The 17,736-nt window shown below is 48.3% G+C and overlaps 1 protein-coding gene across 1 annotated transcript; it reads left to right on the forward strand.

The window, feature by feature from the left end:
- The first annotated feature begins 14,529 nt into the window (after positions 1-14,529).
- Positions 14,530-16,984, forward strand: RHOB (ras homolog family member B). The gene has a single exon (XM_036112888.2). It carries the CDS (start codon positions 14,922-14,924, stop codon positions 15,510-15,512), a length of 591 nt encoding a protein of 196 aa, XP_035968781.1. The 5' UTR covers positions 14,530-14,921; the 3' UTR covers positions 15,513-16,984.
- The last annotated feature ends 752 nt before the right edge of the window (positions 16,985-17,736 follow it).

Here is a 17,736-nt window from a genome sequence, read left to right on the forward strand (position 1 = left end):
AATAACCCAAATGCCCAACAACAGGAGAATGCATAAATATTTATAAAATGGAATACCGTATAAATAAAGTGAATGAACAAGAACTACATGTATTAACATAGCCACATCTCAAAAAACTATCACCTAATAAAAACAGCAAGTTGCAGAAGTTCTGTAAAGCACGACACTATTGGTATAAAAATTTAAAACATACAAAACACCACCATGTATCTTTCGGACATTCGTGTGTGCTAAATGAATACATATATGCATGGGGATATTAAACAACATATCTGAGAGAGGGAGGCCGGGGAGCAGGACTGGGGAGGGAGACACCGTGGTTTCATCTGCACCAAAATGATTTGAAATGCACATGAGAAATTCACAGATTGGCAGAGCTGGGTAGCAGATATTATTCTTTCTATTTTTCTATGCTTGAACCATTATATGATAAAAAGTGAAAAGTCCTCCCTTCCCTCTTCTCACTGGCCAGGTCTGTCTTTTTTTTTTTTTTTTTTAAAGATTTTATTTATTTATTTGACAGAGAGATAGACAGAAGAGCACAAGCAGAGGGAGTGGCAGAGGGAGAGGGAGAAGCAGGCTCTGCACTGAGCAGGGAACCCGATGCGGGACTCGATCCCAGGACCCTGAGATCATGACCTGAGCCAAAGGCAGATGCTTAACCATCTGAGCCACCCAGGCGCCCCAGGTCTGTCTTTACTACGGTCCAATCTCTTCGACAATGGCTTCCTGGCAGCCCTCCGCCAGCACGTGGGCTAAAGTCCTACAACCTAAAGAGGTCCACGGCATGCTTAGTTTTATTTTATGACAATAGAGCTCTAAGTCAGGAAGAGTTTCAGAGAGAAATGAAAGAGAATTGCCTCCAGGGAGTGCTGTTTTCCCAGTGTGGGCTCAAGAAATGATTCGGGAGGGAGAGGATGATTCTGGCAGGACTTCCTGTCCCCGCGGTGTCCTGCGAGGCCTGCCAGCCTCTCACTCGCCATGGCAACCACTGGCTGTAAAGTGCAAGGTCAAAGCTTGATGAAGACATCAGGCAGTGTCTGCCTGGTTGGAGGAGCTCATCCAGAGCCCTGCTTCTGGAAGCGGGGGGGGGGGGGGGGGGGGGGGGGGGAGGGGGGGGGAGCATGGACGGAAAGGAGGATGAGGGGACAATTTGGGAACCATACTTCAAGGAAGGGAGTGAACAAAATGGTATTCACAACCCAGGAGTTCTGGAGTCACTTCTGTGTGTGATCTGGGCCACTAGAAAACCGTTGACCTGGACAAGCCTAGAAATAGCAGAGTCTTCATGTTCCTCTGAACCACCGGATTAGGTGTTAGCTGTCCAGGAGCCCAGATTGCTCAGTGGAATTTAGTTTTGACATTTACTGGCAGGGCAACCCTAGGCAAGTTATTTAAACTTTCTAATCTCTGCTTCTTTATCTCTAAGTGGTGGGGATAATAATAGTGTAGTACAAATAAAACTGGCTGGCTCAGTTCTAGCTCTGTTCTGTGTTGCTTCTAGAAGATACATAACTCCAGCTCAAAAAATCTTTTGAAAAGAAATAAAAACATGTATATCAATCTCTCAAAAAAGTGCCCAAGGGGAGCTATAGCGAATTCCCCAGAGTCCTGTCCTCAAGGCTGCCTCTCCCCAGATTTTCCTCTCTTTTTTTAATTTTTTTTAATTTTTTTATTTTTTAAATTTTTTATTGTTATGTTAATTCCTCTCTTTTTTTAAAAAAAAGATTTATTTATTTGACAGAGAGAGAGATAGTGAGAGCAGGAACACAAGCAGAGGGAGTGGGAGAGGGAGAAGCCAGCTTCCTGCTAAGCAGGGAGCCCGATGCGGGGCTCAATCCCAGGACCCTGGGATCATGACCTGAGCCGAAGGCAGCCGCTTAACCGACTGAGCCACCCAGGTGCCCCCAGATTCTCCTCTTATCCCCACTTCTCTCTTGACCACTTTTCTGGCCTTTTGGACAAGTTTTTTTTTTTTTTTTTCTCAGAGAAGCTCCAGGGCCTTCAAAAATGTAAGTCAACTCAGGCTTTCAGCTCCTTTTGATTCTCTTCTCCACTAATGATCATAGGAAAGAGTCTGTTGTCCAGCAGGCAAACCCAGAGTCCTCTAGAAAGGGGCAGGGGGAGGGGGTAGCTTCTGAATAGGCTGTCAATATTGACACCTTACTCAGGCTTGTGACGATTAGATGAAATAATGCATGTCAAGAATTTAATGATAGCTAACACTAAGTCCGCAAAATGTTAGTTATGATACTGTTAATAATCATCACTGGCATTATTATTCCTAGGGGCTTATTTACTTTGTTTAAATTTCAAGAACATCAGCCAAAAGTTTAAAAGGAAGTTCTAAATTCAACTGTAGTCAAGAGATTGTCGCACTGGGCACCTGGGTGGTTCAGTCGGTTAAGCGTCTGCCTTCAGCTCAGGTGATGATCCCAGGGTCCTGGGATCGAGTCCCGCATCAGGCTCCCTGCTCGGCAGGGAGTCTGCTCCTCCCTCTCCCTCTGCCCCTCCCCTCATTCATGCTCTCTCTCAAAATAAGTAAATAAAATCTTAAAAAGAAAAAAAAATGAGATTGCAGCGCATTCCCCATTTGAGATGCACCACCCTCTGCCCTCTCCTAACGGTAATGGGGACATTGCTGAAGTTGATTCACACAGATGGGAGAGACAGTTGAGCCGCCCTCTCATGATTCTGGGAACCCACTGAAGGGCCTTGCCTTTCCCTAGGTCTCCCCTTGGCCAGGATGCCAGAGGGTTCCACATTCTCTCTGCTCCGTAGGGACTCTCCTGGGTGGCTCAGAATCCACTCCACCTGGGATACGTTGGTGGCAGCGCCTCTGCAGGGGGCCTCATCCTGCAGCCATCTGACCAACCTGCCCTGCAGCCCTGGCAGGTCTAAGGGGCCAGGAGAGACCCTCCCTGGAGTCATGACCTGACCTCAAGAGCATCCCTAAAGAAGGGCATAAGCAAAACACCGTGTGTTCAGAGGCGGGCTCCCAGGCAGGCAGCCAGGGCCTGCAGAGATGGGTCATAGGGACCAGAACTGCCAGGAGATGAGCAGACTTGGAGAGGGAGTCTTTTTCCAAGAACTGAAGGGCTGTCCTAGGACGAGGGAGCACACACAGCTTCCCGGAGCCCTGGGTGAAGGCTTCTTCATTCTCCCGAGTGAAGAATGGCTGCTCCCCTGGCCCTGCAGTGGGGGAGTGTGTGTGTGTGTGTGTGTGTGTGTGTGTGTGTGTTGATGGGAGGGGGCTGGACAAGCAGAAGCTGGAGGAGCCCTCGGGAAGGACAGCTCACAGTTTCCAGGGATGCACACAGCACGTTCTAAATACTTTCCGTGCAGTAACTCATTTAACTCACAATAGCCTAGTGAGGGAGGTACTATTTTTTTTTTTTTTTTTTTATTTATTCATTTGAGAGAGAGAATGAGATAGAGCATGAGAGGGTCAGAGGGAGAAGCAGACTCCCCGCCGAGCAGGGAGCCCGATGTGGGACTCGATCCCGGGACTCCAGGATCACGACCCGAGCCGAAGGCAGTCACTTAACCAACTGAGCCACCCAGGCGCCCGTGAGGGAGGTACTATTAATGCCCCGGTTCACGGCTGAGAACTGATGCCGAGGAAGGAAGACGATGCCCAGGACTACGCAGATGGTAAGCCCCCGGCCCAGATGAAGCCGCCGTCCGCGGCTCAGCACACACTCCCTTGAACCACCGCTGCCCTGTTTCCTCCAGCCCAGTCGGCCGGGCGCGAGCCGAGCGCAGTGCTTCTCAAACTCGACTGTTCATACTTTGTGGAGCTCTGGGTTCTGATTCTATAGAGGCCTGGGCTGGGCTGGGGCCTGAGATTCTGCGTCTCTAACAAGCTTGCAAGAAATGCTAGTGTTGCTGGTCCACGGACCACACCTGGAGCAGTACAAGCCTAGGGCTGTACTCGTAGGATCGCTTCCGCTTTGAGGTTCTCTGCGTGCCTTTGGGCCCTACCTCAAGCCCCATGTGGATTGTGGTGGGAGGGGAGAGACCAGGGCAAGGGCCCTGGGGTGGGGGTGGGGGGGCTCAGAGTTCCAGAGAACCGACTCTACCTCCTAGATGGACACAGATCTAGCCCTCTCCTGCCTCTTCTCTGGAAGCCTCAGGAGAATGGGTGTGGCAGCTGAGATGGCCCCAACACCCAGACACAGACGCAGACTCAGACTCAGACACAGACAGACACACACACCCTCACCCTCTCTAAGGCTCTCACTGACTGGAAGGGGAGGTAACAGCCTGCAAGTGGGAACACACCTTCCACAGCTCCTGTTGTTTTCTTAAATATACCCCGTTCTCTCCATCCTTGCTCTGCCTGGTTGACCAGAGAGGCCTGCGAGTTGGAGGCCTACTTCCCTACTTGCCCCTTCTTTGGGCCCTCCCCCACATGCTGCCAGCATGGCCTTATGAAACAAAACAGAATGTCATCCTTCCCTCTCTCCCTCACGCACACCTAAAATCTTCCGTGGAACAATATATTTACACCTAAAAAATTCAATGACTCCCTACTGCCTACAATGTAAACGACTTACCTTCTGTACAGAAAGAGGTTTACACGCAGACCTACTGCTTATTTTCAGAAAGACCTGCTCAGGGTGCCTGGGTGGCTCAGTCGGTTAAGTGTCTACCTTCAGCTCAGGTCATGATCTCAGGGTCTTGGGATCGAGCCCCACGTCGGCTCTCTGCTCTCTGCTCTGTGGGGAGTCTGCTTCTCCCTCTCACTCTCCCTCTGTACTCTCTCTCTCTCTCAAATAAATAAATAAATAAAATCTTAAAACAAACAAACAAAAGGCCTGCTTAGCAGGTTGCCATTGACACGCATCTGGGAACTGAGATTTTAGGACCGTCCCCACCATTAACTGAGAAGAGCAGCTCACTTGACCTAAACTGTTTGTGCAAACACGATAGCCCATGCTAAACACCTCGTTTCTTCTGGAAGTCTCGGATTTGGGCTCATGCCGGGCAGAGTGTACTTAGCACAGTTCTTCAGAGAAACAGAACCAATGGGATATACGTACATAGAGAGAGAGAAAGAGTGATTCATTTTAAGGAATTGGCTCATGCAATTGTGGGGGCTGGCAACTTTGAAATCTGTAGGGCATGCTGGCAGCCTGGAAATTCAGAGTGGAGCCCAAATTCAGCAGGGGAGCAGGCTGGAAACACAGGCCGGGTGTCTATGCTGCAGTGTCCAGGAGAATTCTTTCTTCTTCAGGACACCTTGGGCTTGCTCGGAAGGTCTTCCACTGGTTGGATGAGACCCACCCACATTGTGGACAGTAATCACATTACTTAAAATCTACTGGTTTATATGTTAATCACATCTGAAAAATACCTTCACTGCAACGTCTAGATTGGTGTTTGACCAAATAACTGGGTACCATAGTTTTGTCAGGTTGACATAAAAAATCAAGCATCATGGCCGCTGGTAAAAATCCTGGGCACTGATTCTCTAATAAGCTTCCTTGGTTGGCAAGGTTTTACACGTGTTGTCACAACTCACTGCTGGGGGAAGTGAGTGTGTCCTGTGTGACTCCCTGGGAGAGGACACAGCACCCTCAAGGAACACAATTTCCCTTGCACCTGGGTTTCCCCAGACTTTGCCCCATGTGCCTTTCCTTTTGCTAATCTTGCTTGGCATCCTGTTGTTCTAATAAATCACAGCTGTGAGTACAACTATGTTGAGTCCTTGAGTCCTCTTAGTGAATCATTGAACCTAGGGGTGGTTTTGGAATTCCTCACCCATCTGCAGAGGCTCTGGTCTGAGCCTGGACAGTCTTCTCAGTTCCAGCAATTGCTTCTTTCTACCTTATGCCCCATATGCCGGCCATATCGATCTGCCTAGTACCTGTAGCTGTTATGCTCTCTCATGCCTTCATACTCTAGAATGCCTTTCTTTTCCTCTCTTGGCCAGGCTAACTTCTGTGCAACCATCAAGACTCAGCTTGTTTTGGTTATCCATTGCTGTGGAACGAACCATCCCAACGGATAGTGGCTTACAAAAGTAACAATTTATTATTTCTCAGGATTCTGTGGGTCAACTCAGGCCGTTCTTCTACTACCCATGGTGTTTGTTGAGGTGTTAGGAAGGAAGGTTCAAATGGCCCCACCCACATAGCTGGCGGTTGGTGCTGACCACCAGCTGGAGCTTAGCTGAGACTGTTGGTCAGAAGTGCAATTCTCTTCCATATGGGCTTGTTCACCTGCTGGATTGAGTTTCCTTAAAGCATGGCAGCCAGGTTCCAAGAAGAATGTGTGAGTACTTATCCAGCTGCAACTTGCATTCTTGCTGATGTCCCATTGGCCTAATCTAGTCACAGGCCAAACTCAAGACTCATCATGGGAGGGGACCACACAAGAGATGAATACTAGGGGATGTGGTTCAGTGAAGCCCACCAAAGTGCCAACATACCACTTAGTTCAAGCCTTCTCTGACCTCCTCAGGCCCCTCCCCTGGGCCTACCCATTGTAGCATTCACCACACTAGACTGAAGCATTCAGTTTAGTTGTTATAATTATTGTATGGGTCACCATCATATTTATGGACTGGAGCTCCTTTGAGGGCAGGGGCTCTATCTGATTCCTCCCATATCCCACTGGTGGCACTGGGCATGTTCGCAGAACAAATGATTGAATGAGAGCAGGTGGCTGTCACCATTCCTATCTGCCAGGTTCAAGCCGTGCCTCTACCTCATTCAGACACTGGAAATTCAGCTGCTGTGAGATGCTGCATATGCTAAGTTCCTGAGCTCCTTAGAGGCTGGCAGGCATGCGGGAGGCAATCAACACATGTTAGTGCAATGAATCAAGTTCAGCCCCTTCATAGGCATAGCACTGAGATTTCCACACTATAAATGCACCAACTTCTTTCTTCAGCATACTCTGTGACCGAGCTGAATAGCAATCACACAACTCCACATTTCAAGGATGAAGCAGTTCCAACCGAGCTGTCTAAAAGAGAGATTCTCCCATGCTCTCCTTTCTGATTGAAGACTCTCAAGAAGAACGGTTTCTTTTGTTGAGCCATGTTCCACCCACCTGTGTGGTTGGGGTGGAAACAGAGGCCCAGGGATGGCGGGTAAAGCATATCCATCACTGCCTCCTCCCGATTATGTTGTCTGCTCCCCAGATTCCGGTTCTGAGCAGTGGCTCCCCATACAGGCTCTGTCTCGTGCTATAAACTTCTTCATTGGAGCCACGCTGGAGTGTGGAAATCCATTGTGAATTCAGCTCCGCCCTATTGCAAAATTCTGACATCATAAGATAACACAAGAAGTGAATCATCTCTGTATAAATACTTTGATTAGATCATTTGCTTTCAAGACTGAAAACAGGGAAGAGAAAAAAACTTGGTGTTATTGCCCTCTGGATTGACATCAGGGGATAACATCCCCTGCCCCCCCAACTGAATGCTAACCCCCTCTCAGCTGTGAGAATTTTCTATGTAAGACCACATTTCCCTAGATTCCATACTTTGGAATATTTCATCTTTTGGACCTCAGTTTAAGCAATTCAAAGAAATAAAGTTTTGGATAATAAAATTAAATAAAAAACTTTGTTTTTGCTTTATATTTTTTTTGACTTTAGAAAGGATTAATGATATTATTTTTCTGTAGGTGAGCCCCTTTGATTCATCAAAAATGCTGAAAAATTAAAAATTTTCTCATAAGGTTCACAAACTGGTTCTGCTGGCCAAATCTAGTCTGCTCTGCTTGTCCTTTCCGGGCAATGCAGTGGTTTGCTTTCCAATTCTGGACTTTGCTAACTTAGATACGGCATGTTCTCCGGCTCCCCCCAGTTTCCACCACCGCCCAGTGTTACACACAGTTATGTCACCTACAGGACCCCTGTGGACACCTGAGTTTCCAGCCTTGGAGTTCTACCTCTCATGGGGAAACTAAGACCCAGAAGGGAGGGTCTGTTCCTAGCTGGGCGGCTAGGAGCCAGGAGGCCTGCCGAGCAGGTCTCCAGCCTCCTGGTGTGAGGCTCCCCTCCCTTAGGCTTACTTCATCTTCACACCACTTTCCCGGAGCTTTTGCTAAAGTAACAAATGTATGTGCGATCTCAGCATTCGCCACAGGACTGGCAAGCATTCACTGGGGTGGATGTGGTAACGCTGTCGATAACGGCATGTTCTTGTGACCTTTCTCCTTCCTTTCTGTCCTCAGGGCGAGGCCGACCTCATGTGGCTGCGGCCATCAGGCAGATCTCATGCATAGAAGGAGGAGCGTTTTTTTCTACTTCTGCCCATTGCTACTTCTCCTTTTTCATCAGATGGCTCTGATTGGAAGCTTTGTGCACATAATAGCTACACAATCAGTGCTCTAGATGGTGCCAATGGGCATCTCTTTCTTCTGGAAAAATCCTACTTGTTAGTCAAGGCTCTGCTCAGTGTGACCTCCTGTGTGAAGTCCTCTCCATCCTTCATTTACATATTAGTGATATTGCGACCCACCTGTGTGTGTGTGTGTGTCTTTACATGATGGTACTATGCCCTACTTAACTTCTGTGCCCTTACTTCCCCTCCTCCACCCCCCTCCTCAATCCGTGTTTGCTGAATTGAATTGAGATGACTGAGGTTTAATGAGAGTTCCAGAGAAAAACCGACAGCCCCCACTTTACTACCAAAATTGGAAAAGACTAGATTTTGATTCTCATCTTTGGAAAGGAAAATATGTCACCACGTAGAAAGGCCAAACAGCCTCTACTGCTCAGGAGAATACCTCCCGGTGTCGGGATGAGAGCTGGACTTATTAGGGAGGGGTTGCCGCTGTGGTGGGGGCAGATGAAAGGCGAGGGGGTGCCTGGCCTGGAGAGCAGCGGGGAAAGGGGGTAGGGAGGCTCCAGATTGTCCCAGCCCGTGTTCACCTGAGTGTCTGGGCCCTCTGAAATGAAACCCAGCAGTGAGTTTGGCACAAATAAAAGGAAATTATACCCATAGGAAGATTAACAGGCTTCAGGGGGCTCATACAAAAGTGACTCCCTGAGACGATGTGTGAGGGAGTAGCCAGAGAGCCACGTGCACTTGTAGACAGTTTATTTTATTTTATTATTTCATTTTATTTTATTTGACACAGAGAGAGAGAGCACAAGCAGGGGGAGCAGCAGAGGGAGAGGGAGAAGCAAGTTCCCCACTGAGCGAGGAGCCCAATGTGGGGCTTGATCCCAGGACCCCAGGATCATGACCTGAACGGAAGGCAAATGTTTAACTGACTGAGCCACCCAGTGCCCCGACTGGTAGACATTTTAGAGCAGTGCCATCCAAGAGGTGTGTAATGTGAACCATGTGTGTGATTTTTTTTTTTTAAAGATTTTATTTATTTATCTGACACAGAGACAGAGAGAGCACAAGCAGGGGGAGCGGCAGGCAGAGGGAGAGGGAGAAGCAGACTCCCCGTTGTGCAGGGAGACCGATGCAGGGCTCGATCCCAGGACCCTGAGATCATGACCTGAGCTGAAGGCAGATGCTTAACCGACTGAGTCACCCAGGTGCCCCCACGTGTGTGATTTAAAATTTTCTAGTTGTCACATTAAAAACCATAAGGAGGTAAATTAATTTGAATTATATATGCAAGTATACCCAACATATTAAATCTAATAAATTTAAAAATATGTTCACTATATCTAAAATACTATCATTTCAATATGTAATTAATATAAAATATATTTATGGACTATTTTATGTGTTTTTTACATGTTTACATCTTAACTCGGGTGCTAAATTTTCATTGAAAATCATCTGTATTTGTTTTGTTCTTTTCTTTTTTTAAAGATTTTATTTATTTATTTGTCAGAGAGAGAGAGCGCACAAGCAGGGAGAGCAGCAGGCAGAGGGAGAAGCAGGCTTCCCGCTGAGCAGGGAGCCCATGCGGGACTCAATCCCAGGACCCTGGGATCATGACCTGAGCTGAAGGCAGACGCTTAACTGACCGAGTCACCCAGGCATCCCTCAATCTGTATTTGGACTCCATAAAATTTCCAGTAGGAGAAAGTAGATTCACACACCTAAGTTGTTTCAAACACATGTAAAAGTTTCCCACTAACTGAATTAAATATCCGTTTTTAGTTTTTTAATTTTTTGTGGTCCATATCAGTATTCATTCAGTTCTTTCTTTTAGCATTATTATTGAAATATAATTGACATAAAACGTTGGGTAAGTTCTAGGTGGACAAGTTTAAAGCGTTGATATGATACACTTACATATTGCAAAATGATTACCACCACAGCCACCGTGTTAGCTAAGCCCTTGACGACATCATGTAATTACCATCTCTTTTTTTGTGGCGAGAACATTTATGATCTACTCTCTGAGCAAATTTCAAGTATTAATACGGTATTATTAACTACAGTAACCATGCTGTGCAGCAGATCCCTAGAACTTATTCATCTTGTAACTGGAAGTTCGTACCTTTTGGTCAACATCTCCCCATTTCCTCCCCCTGAATATCAGTTTTTCTATTTCAGCTTCAATTAATTAAAATCAGATAACATTAAAAACTTAGCTCTTCAGTGGCACGAGCAGCATTTAAAGTGCTCAATAGCCACATGCAGCTAATGGCTACTGGAATGGGACACAGCAAAATTTTAGAGTGATTAGGATCTGCCCCACTGCCCACTGCCTATTCCCCTTGACCTGGCCCTGGGCTGGACAGACAGGTGTCTGTCTGATCTGAGTTCAACGCCCACATTCTGAAGTTTAACAGTTTAGCTATGGTGGTTCTCCAGTGAGCCCAGCCTTCCCTGTCTTAGGCCTGGGTCCCATTGGACCACAATCCTAGGGCAGGAGATGGATGTTTTACCTGCTGTGGCTCATAGCTGGAGACCTCAGAAAGTAGCCCGAAGGCTCACTATGTAACTCATGGCCCAATGGGCCCAAACCTCCTTGGTTTTCCCACATTGCAATTGCATGGGTGGTTTTAGAAGAGACTTTCCCGTTTCAGAGCTCATTGCAGAGATGGAAGGTTGACAGTAGTCCTAGAGACTTCAAGCTACTCCTTAAAGTGGAAAAAAAAATTTAAAAATCAAATACTGTCAGGAATGTCTATGGCATTTCTGATTCCCAGTAAATGCCTATTGGTAAATAAATCATTATTACTTCTAATATCCAATAATTACTTTCTGAACTGGAGAAGAAAGAAGATGATTTTTGTAGTTAAAGTTGTTTTACATTTCTATATATTATATTTAGGGCAAAAGAAGTACATTGTTACGTAAATTAGTGAGATGCCATAGCTTTTTATCTCTTTCTTCAAATCTCATTTAGAAGTTACTAAGTGTAACTTCTAATGTAATGGGCGCCTGGGTGGCTCATTCATTAAGTGTTGGACTCTTGAACTCAGCTCAGATCCTGATCTCAGGGTCATGAGTTCATGCCCTGGTTTGGGCTCCATGGTGTGGAGCCTACTTGAAAAGAAAAAAAAGAAGTTACTATTTAGGAAAGAATTAATTTCTTAAGTGTATATGAAAATAGTTGTACATGTGTAGAAATATCTATGTGAATAGATGTATAAATATATATGTGAAGAATTTCTAAAGAATATACTTGTAAAACTCTAGGGTTTGAAATCCTGTGAAAAAATCTTAAAATAAAAATAGTCATAAAATGCATGCTTTTTAACTAGATAAGAGTTTTTATAATCATATATACATTATATATACACACATATTTTATATTTATATATATATATATATATATACCCTATTAAGATTATATATATATATACCCTATTAAGATTACCACAAGGTGGCACTAAAATCTAATGAACATTCCAGTCTCTGGTCTTGTCTCAGAGCAATTGGGGGGTGATTTACAGGATCTGTAGGAAACACTGGACAAAACAAAACAACACAAAACAAAACCCCAAATAAATGAAACTGAAGATTGGAGATAGATTAACATTTCTCTTTTGTCTGAGGGATCATTTCCCTCTCTCACTGGTGTAGGCGTCTGTCACACAGTGAGTCTATATGTTAACAAAGCTAATTTGTAACATGATTTCTTCTCATGGACCAATCCCTGCCCTTGCCCCTCAATGGGAGTACCCTGTGCAGGGAGAGGGGGCGCAGGGAGGAGCCTGTCTGGCACATCACCTAGTTTGGAAAAGTTTATCTTGTGAGCGGGGCAGTCTTCGAAGTAGTCCGTTTCCACAGAGTTTGTCAACGTATCCCGGACATAAAAATGAACAGCATGAAGAGAACTTGCTGCAGAACACGGATTTTTCTCTTTGTTTACTTTGGCATATTTACCAACCGAGTATTTTTAGAAATTATTGCGATATTGAAGTTCAGGCTTGGAACACTCATATCTTATGTCTGAGAGCCAGGAAATGAGTGAATTGAATCCCTCTTCCTGATTCTTTGTATTTCAGTTTTTCAAAAAATACATGGTACAAAGTTTTGTTTGATATTTTTTCTTAATATTTGAAGCTTAAGGACACAGCCAAGATTCTCAAGCTATATTAAGATAAAGGAAAGCCGTGTTTTTAACAATACAGCTATAAAAGGTTTTGACTAAAACAAGAAAAATTTAGATAATATTTTTCTAATAGGCTAACAAAAAAAAAAAAAAAGAAGAAGAAGAAAAAAAAAGAAAAGAGAAAAAAAGAAAAAAGAAAAGTTTCCAGGTGGGAACCCTAAACCAATGATCAAAAAAACCCTTCTCTTCTCCCGTGGGATCCCACTGTGGAAAAATTATTTACTTGTTCCTTAGATCTGAAAAACAAAAACAGTGGAGCTTATCCAGTGTGAGGGGAGCCCGTTTGGGTGTTTCAGTATGTTCCCTATAGGACAGGGTTTAGGGATTAGGGCACTACTGTCTTATTTGACTTGTTATATCTGTGGTGTTCACGTAGAGACCCAGACCTAAACATACGAATCATACGTGAAAAGACCACAGCTTAGTTACAGCTGGATGCTTGGTTGGATGGCTGTCAACACAGAGCCTGGAATCTGAGGTAGGAGACCCCAGAAAGTTCTGAGTTCCTGAGCATTTAGGCGAATTCTCCACAGTCATTTACCGGTTCTTTCATGGGGTCAGGCATTGTGCTTCACGATGTTGAGGTAAGACAGAATCCTGGCTCTCCACCAGCTTCCAGTCTTAGAAAGGGAGGCAGAAATATGAGGCCATAACCTCATCATGATGTGTGAGTCTCTCCTTTGCTAAAAAACCAGTAGGCACCCCGCTGCCTCTATGATGGATATGGCCCAAACCGGGTAGTTGGTACTTCAGCCCTCCATGATTGGCCTCAACCTGAGTTTCAACTCTCTCTCTCTCCATCAAGAGTCACCAGCAGCATGCCAGTCACCCTAAGCTAGTCCCTGTTTTTAGAGTTTGTCTTATTCTTTCCCACCTCTCTGCTTTTTTCAAACTCTTCCTTCTTGGAGCCAAGCCCTCCCTCTGTCCCCCGCTTCCCTCTTTTGTCCTGTGAAATCCTTTGCCTGAGGTCCTTCTAGATCCCACTCTGGGATGGATGAATCAAGTCCTGGGGTGTAGGAGAAGATCTAGCACCCCACCAGACACTAATTTGCTGTGTCCTCGCTTGCAAGCTCCCTGTCCGCCCCTCTCTGTCCCCTGCCTCAGGCCTCATCCTCTTCTTGCCCAATGGGGTGGGAGGTTGTGGGATTTTATTGTACTATTTACTTCAGACAGTTAGCAGCCTGACTACCAAGATCCGAATTAATCATGCAAACCAGGGCCAAAGCTGCGTTTTTCTGCCTTGTAACTCCCTCCAAGTGGACATAAAGTCCTGCAACCAGCCCCAACCTTCCTTTTTCACGGTCCCTCCTTCCCCTAATCTTCACCTAGAGATGGGGGGGATGGTGGTTGGTGTGGAGGGTGGGGAGGAGGAGGGCTGGCGATAGGACTTGGAAGAGCTGGAGGCTAGGCCCAGGCCCACCCAGCTCCCAGTCAGCTCTTGGCCTCACGGGTCCAAACCTAGTGCTGTCCCACGAAGAGTCCCCGGGTGGGGGAGTTGGGAGTGGCGGACTAGACGACAGAACGGACCTCTTCCGAAAGGAAAGAAAAAAACCTTCCTTGGCAACAAACGTGTGTGTGTTTATTTAAAAACAAAACCGCTTAAAGGAGCCGCTCCCTCCCCCACAGGTCCGGCCACCGCTGGGAGTTTGCACGGAAGCGGGACAATTTTGAGTGGGAGGGAGTCGCCAACGCCCCACAAAGTGCTGCCTTCTCTCGGAACCGCTCGCCCGGGCCCCGCAGGCTCCAGGCCGCCAGCTCGGGGCCTTGGCCCGGCGCGCAGAAGACGCGGCCAAAGGCGGGGGTAACACTGGGGCGGCCAGGGCCCCGCAGCGCCAGCGGAGGCGCAGACTCCCCAGTCGCCCGCCTCTCCCAGCCCCGCGGCCTGGGCCGTCAATCACGCTCGGCCGGCCCCGCCCCTGGGCTGCAGCGGGTGGCCAATCAGAGCCAAGCTCCGCAGCGATGAGCTCAGTCGACTCGCTTCCCATTGGGCGGCTATATTAAGAAAGTGGCCGAACTCTTTAAATAGCGGGCGCTAGGGCCGCAGCCCGCATCTGCCACCGCAGTCTGTATGTAGTCGAGGGCTCTCCCGTACCCTGGGCGAGATCTATAGAAACCGGGGAGGGGACTAGGCCGGCTCTGCTGTTGCAGCCACCGTTTGCGCACAAAGGCGCGGACCCCGGGCCCGGGGCGAGAAGAGCGGCCACCGCCCGGGAGCAGCGCGGAGACGCCCGGCGCGCCCTATGCCCCCGCGCCCCCGCCGCGGCAGCCGGAGCGCACCGAGAGAACGCGCCACCGCGGGGCCCGGGTGCAGCTAGCGACCCTCGCCCCCGAGCGCGCAGCCCGAGGTGAGCAGTGAGCGGCGAGCGGGACGGCAGCGAGGCGTTCGCGGGCCCCCTCCTGCTGCCCGGGCCCGGCCCGCTCATGGCGGCCATCCGCAAGAAGCTGGTGGTGGTGGGCGACGGCGCGTGCGGCAAGACGTGCCTGCTGATCGTGTTCAGCAAGGACGAGTTCCCCGAGGTGTACGTGCCCACCGTCTTCGAGAACTATGTGGCCGACATCGAGGTGGACGGCAAGCAGGTGGAGCTGGCGCTGTGGGACACGGCGGGCCAGGAGGACTACGACCGCCTGCGGCCGCTCTCCTACCCAGACACCGACGTGATCCTCATGTGCTTCTCAGTGGACAGCCCCGATTCGCTGGAGAACATCCCCGAGAAGTGGGTGCCCGAGGTGAAGCACTTCTGCCCCAACGTGCCCATCATCCTGGTGGCCAACAAGAAAGACCTGCGCAGCGACGAGCACGTCCGCACGGAGCTGGCCCGCATGAAGCAGGAACCCGTGCGCACGGATGACGGCCGCGCCATGGCCGTGCGCATCCAAGCCTACGACTACCTCGAGTGCTCGGCCAAGACCAAGGAGGGCGTGCGCGAGGTCTTTGAGACGGCCACGCGCGCCGCGCTGCAGAAGCGCTACGGCTCCCAGAACGGCTGCATCAACTGCTGCAAGGTGCTATGAGGGCCGCGCCCGCCCTGCCTGCCCCTGCCCGCGCGGCTCCCCCTCTCGGGCCCGACCCCCCACCCCGCACCTCGAGCCCGAAGAAGGGGAGACCCGCGCCCCCCAAGGACCCCACCGGCCCGGCACCTGTGACCCGGCGGCTCTGGCTGTGGCTCTGGCGCCGGGAATCGGCGTGGGCGGCACGGGGCGCCCCCTTGCCAGTGTCTGTGTGCGTCCGGCTGTGTTGCACGGGCCCGGGCGCCTCCTGAGTGCCAAGGGTCCCCCGAGCACCCTTTTCGGAGGAGCCAAGCCTCTTCAGAGTGTGCGGCTGTGCGTTTGTTCCATTCCCCCGCCCCACTTTCACCCACCCCCGCCTCCGGTCCCCGGAGAAGAGCTTGGCGCCGGGGTGCAGCCGCGCCCCATCAGATGTTCGCCCAGAACGCAGCGAGCGCCTGCTATCCCTTGTCTGTACCATAGACCGCGGGAACTGCGGGAGGGAGGGCTGGGGAGGATGGGGTGTTATATAAATATAGATATAATTTTATTTTCGAAGGTGGGATGGTGTTATTTAATGGTGGTGGTGGGTGGAGTGACAGGGCGCCGGAAGAGCCCCGGCCCAGCCTGGGTCGGGCGCCCATCCAAGCATGAACAGGACTTGGCCAGCTTGCCAACCCCTGGGGAAGACATTTGCAACTGCCGTGGGGCTGAGAGGACACAGCTTCCAGACTCTGTCGGAGCCTGCGGGCCAGCCCCAGGCGAACCCCTCACCGGGCCCCGGGCAGGAGGACGGAGAGAGTGCTTTGGGTCGTTTTTTGCCATAAGCGAACTTTGTGCCTGTCATACAAGTGGAAATTGTTCGGTCCAAGAAACTGATGTTATTTGATTTATTTAAAAGCTAAAACTTGTTTTTTTTTTTTTTTGAAAGAATTCTTTGCACAATTGTTTTATTGTTTGACACTTAATGCTCTGGTCATTTGCATAAGACAGTAGCATTCTGACCACCCTTGTACGCTGTAACCTCATCTACTTCTGATGTTTTTTTTTTAAAAAGATGATGATGACTTTTAAAAAGCAAGAAAAAGAAACCACTAATTTTTGTTTTGTTTTCTTGAAAAAGTGGCAACACTGTTTTGCGATTTTATTTGTGCAGGTATGCGCACTATTTTGATAAAGGGCAGTAACAAGTATTGGGACCTATTTAACTCCCCCCTCCTTTTTTTTTTTTTTCTCCTTCACAAGGCAGTCTTGAAAGCTATGTGAAATTTTCTCTGCATCTCTGTACAGAGAATGAACCTGCCCCTAGTCTCTCCTTTCTCACCCTCCCTTCCCCACCCAGTGGTACTTCTACTAAATTGTTGTCTTGTTTTTTTATTTTTTAAATAAACTGACAAATGACAAAGTGGTGAGCTTATGATGTTTACATAAAAGTTCTATAAGCTGTGTATACAGTTTTTTATGTAAAATATTAAAAGACTATGATGACATTTATAAAATGGCTCCTGTGATTTAATAGTGTGTAAAAATTTATCCTCTTGAATTTGGGGCACAGGGAGACTTCTGCTAGGCAAGATACTTCCTTGCCACCACTCCATTTCCCTGATAGTGTTTGTGGTGGATGAGGCTGAAATCCCTGGGGGGATGTGTGGGGTTTGGGTCGCCATGGGAGACCAGTTACTCCTATCCCCGTCCCAGAGGAAGATGATTCGGATACCCAGGCACCCAGTTCCCAAACCTTGGACCTCATGTGTATTGTCTGTATGTCTTTAAAAACACTGTGTCTAAGTCTGTGGGACCTTTGCTTCCTACCCCTTGAAACTTGAAAAGTTGTCATCTGTGCATTTTAAATTTAGGTAACTTTTTTTTTTTTGGTTAATCACAGGTGTGGGGCCGAGCTCTCTGTCTAGGAGGCTGGTTACTGGATTCCCTTCACATCCTCAAAGGGTTCCACAGCACCCTGTAAGATTGTAGATTGTTACTTTTGTGGCCAGAGCTCTGGGGGTACAAGCGGGGGAGAGCCCAAATCATGACCCGATCCTTTGATCATTGAACTTTCATCTGGGTGTGTGTCTATTAGGAAGCTAGAATGCAGTATTCTAAGTTCAGAGGCTGGCCACGTAATGGACAGAACACTGGATGTTTGGGGTGGCTGTTATTTAAAGTTGGGACAGCCACATTTTGAGATTTAATCAGGATGAGCTCCAATTTCAGACACTCAGCTGCAGGGGGTCTCAGAACCAGTGGGGAC

This window comes from Halichoerus grypus, chromosome 10 (genome assembly GCF_964656455.1).
Source record: "Halichoerus grypus chromosome 10, mHalGry1.hap1.1, whole genome shotgun sequence".
NCBI lineage: Eukaryota > Metazoa > Chordata > Mammalia > Carnivora > Phocidae > Halichoerus > Halichoerus grypus.